Raw genomic sequence first — 3,157 nt, 5'->3', positions numbered from 1 at the left:
ATTTTTATAAAGAATATCTCTTTGGATTTGAGACTTTAGTCTTTGCAACTTTACAGATCTTCTTTATGCACCAGGAGCATAACCTGGTGTAACACTCCAAAGAGAAAGGAAAAATTTTAATCGCATCATATGACCCCTTTAAAATTTTGTCCATAGAAACAAGTAGCTAACTTTAGCTATAGCAAACAAATTCACGAGTTCTAGAGCAGCACAACTATTTACAAATTGCTCTTTTCTTCTGTCCTGTAATGACATTCAGTGAGCAATATCTGATAGTATGTATTTTAGTACATACTTAACCAGTTTGCACTGGGCACCAACACAGTTTCTTTCGTTGTTTTTTTTTTCCAGTTGGAACCAACCATGGGCGTTAAGACTCCATCTATGGGTCCAACACGATGTCATATGATTTGCTTGCATCTTGCCAAAAACTGTGATAAGTCTGCAGAAGAAGAAACTCATTTTTCAAAAGTCAAATGATGGCAGATTTTTTATTTTTTGGTGAAATGCAAAGAATATACACAATATATAAAGAAGTTAGTCACAAAAATGCTCATAAACAGATTTTTTAAACATTTTACTTAATTGTCCTCTTTTTCAGAATTTGACGGCCACTCGTCCACTGTAAGATACCAAACCAAAACCCCTGGATTCAGTTCCAAGTCTGTTATCCACAATGGCAACAGAACAATGGCGGTAAGTGTGACCACATTCACTACATTTCCAATTGCATAATTTATTTGAAGCCAATACTAACTGAGCCTGTTTTAGTAAAGCATTAAGCTTTACAATAGACCCTGCGATAACATTTCCGTATAATTTCAAGGTCCAATTTTAAAAGCCCAGACAGGAATCGAATTGTTTACAGAAAGAAATCACATTGTTCATTTCAAACGGCAAGTTCTTGATGTTAGCTTCTGAGTTAAATTCTATAATTTTATATTATTTTGCACTAATAGCACTATTAAAATCAGGTCAGAACAGCCATCCGTGAATAGTTATTTGTTGGATTGATTGCAAAGTCCACAATCCCTTGACAATGACACTCTGTGTGGCTGCACCCTACAAACACAATGATGCGGTATTTTGCGTTCTCCTGTGGGAGCTGTGTTTAGAAAGGGAAGCGGCGTACCAGCAAGCTGCAGAATTGAACTCAGAGCCCAATGTGCATCTGAAACATTCCTAACCCAAGACCTCATGAGCCAAATGGTGGACTGGAGGCCAAGTTATCCCTTCTGTGTGATAGTAGTGAGCCTGCAAGAGCAGTTAGCATGTACTTAATCATGTAATCACTGTATAATTTTGATATTCACTTCCTTTTACTCAGACGCCTCGACTGTCCCAGTGCGCAGGAGAATTTTCCTCTCGCTCTGCAGTAGAAATGGGCACTCAGCAGAGAATCAGTCATGGTGTGCCTGTGCCTGCCGTAGTGGGCCGTCCGTACATGTACCATGATGACGCACATCTGAGTGGCTCTTACAACCAGATGCAAACATCGGAATCAAGGACACTGAGTCGGACTGAGCAGGAGGCAGCAGCAATGGCCGGGCTCACGTTGCAACGGCAGCCATCTCCTGTGGGGAACTGGATGGCGTCCTATAGCCACAGCTCTTCACCCAACGTGGTGCAAAGACAGCACACCCTTAGTGGGACCCTGGCACGAGAGGGTTTCAGTACAGGATGGAGGGAAGCAGAGTTGGCTAATCAATATTCATTTAAAGGCCCTTCCCACCGAACCATCAGCCGCATAAATAATCGTCAGGTGCAGCAGCAGCCACAACAGCAAAGGCAGAGCAGCAGCTCAATGCAGTGGCAGCAGATGTCCACTGGGGGCACCAGTATGATGGGTGCTGGGCATTACCAGGGCACCATGAAGAGAGCGGGGTCTGTGCATAGTATGAAGAGTGTCGGTCGTGGTGTGGATGTTTATGACGGATTGGCCGATGGAACCGCAGATGCTCTTGGCGGGTAATGTAAAATCATCTTTTAACTGATCAGGGCCCATATTCACAAAACATCTTAAGGCTAAAAGTAGCTCGTGTGCGCCACATCTCCAAGTGTAGCTAGTGTAGGTGTGAACTAGTAGGTGTGTTCGACTTGGCGCGAACCGACTGTGCAGACCGATCAGTGTATTACAGTACCATGAGCGCTATAGAGAGCAGACTGCTCCGTGTGCTTTCTAATCGCTCTTGCGGATGTCAAACACTGATCAATCTGCGCCGCACCACTTCTAGTCGAACACACCGGCTAGTGCTGCAGGCTTATTGGCTCACTGACGCTGACGAGATTAACCCCTTAGGTATCGAAATTTGGTACTGAACGACGAGACGTTTTTCGATACTCGATGGTATCGAGGCAATTCGGTCGGTGCCTAAAAAGTATCGAACTCGATACCCAACCCTACTCCTAAGTCACTAAGACCAAGCCACAAACTACCCTAAAATGGCTGTTGCCGGCAATCTGCCTTGGAACGTATACATTTTAGAAATATTTGACGATAATGAGCTTTTATAAAGGCATCATCTTCGGTTTTGAAGGTTATCCCAACTCCAAATTTTCCTTTGATTATTTATTGAATAATACATCACGTGCATAAATTTTAAACTGTATACTAGCATGTGAGTATGTACTACCAGTGACATGTTGGTGTGAACTTTGCATTGTTTACATACAGTACATCTATGACATGGTAGCATTATGGAATCCCTATAATCCCTCTTTAAATATGCCTTAATTATAATTTGTGTGCATTTTAAATAGGGGTGCTCCGATTGATCGGCTACCGAGCGATCACTATCGGCCGATAATCGCTTTGAGATGATTGATCGGCCGTCTCTAAAAAGGCCAATCTCAAAAAAACGATCTCAAGCTGACTCGCGCACTCTCTTTCTCTCTCAAAATGCAAATGGCTTCAAATCACATCGCGTCTGCACTATAAGCGAGCTGCAGGCTACACAGTTGACACATGAATTGTCACTTGCACTATCGAGGCAGTGTCGCATCGTCACTAAAGTTTATACATTTCATTTTTTCTTTTTAATTCTTGCCAGTGTTTAAACCATTCAACGCTCGCATGCTTTCCTGGAGACCGTGCGCTCATGCACACTCACAGCGCACACACATAATGCCAGGTTCACATTACTTTGTTTGCAGTACG

The 3,157-nt window shown here is 42.9% G+C and overlaps 1 protein-coding gene across 4 annotated transcripts in view; it reads left to right on the top strand.

The window, feature by feature from the left end:
• LOC107700470 (plakophilin-3-like) overlaps positions 1-3,157 on the top strand; it is a 29,170-nt gene that overhangs the window by 8,383 nt on the left and 17,630 nt on the right. For all 4 annotated transcript variants that reach the window (XM_016502130.1, XM_016502128.1, XM_016502127.1 and 1 more), the window contains 2 exons: positions 602-696; positions 1,328-1,968. In XM_016502130.1, the coding sequence (XP_016357616.1) occupies positions 602-696; positions 1,328-1,968 (736 nt within the window). The remainder of the gene's footprint in view (positions 1-601; positions 697-1,327; positions 1,969-3,157) is intronic.

Source organism: Sinocyclocheilus anshuiensis, unplaced genomic scaffold, assembly GCF_001515605.1.
Source record: "Sinocyclocheilus anshuiensis isolate Anshui unplaced genomic scaffold, SAMN03320099.WGS_v1.1 scaffold154, whole genome shotgun sequence".
Lineage (NCBI taxonomy): Eukaryota > Metazoa > Chordata > Actinopteri > Cypriniformes > Cyprinidae > Sinocyclocheilus > Sinocyclocheilus anshuiensis.
This window is presented reverse-complemented; position numbering and strand designations above follow the sequence as displayed.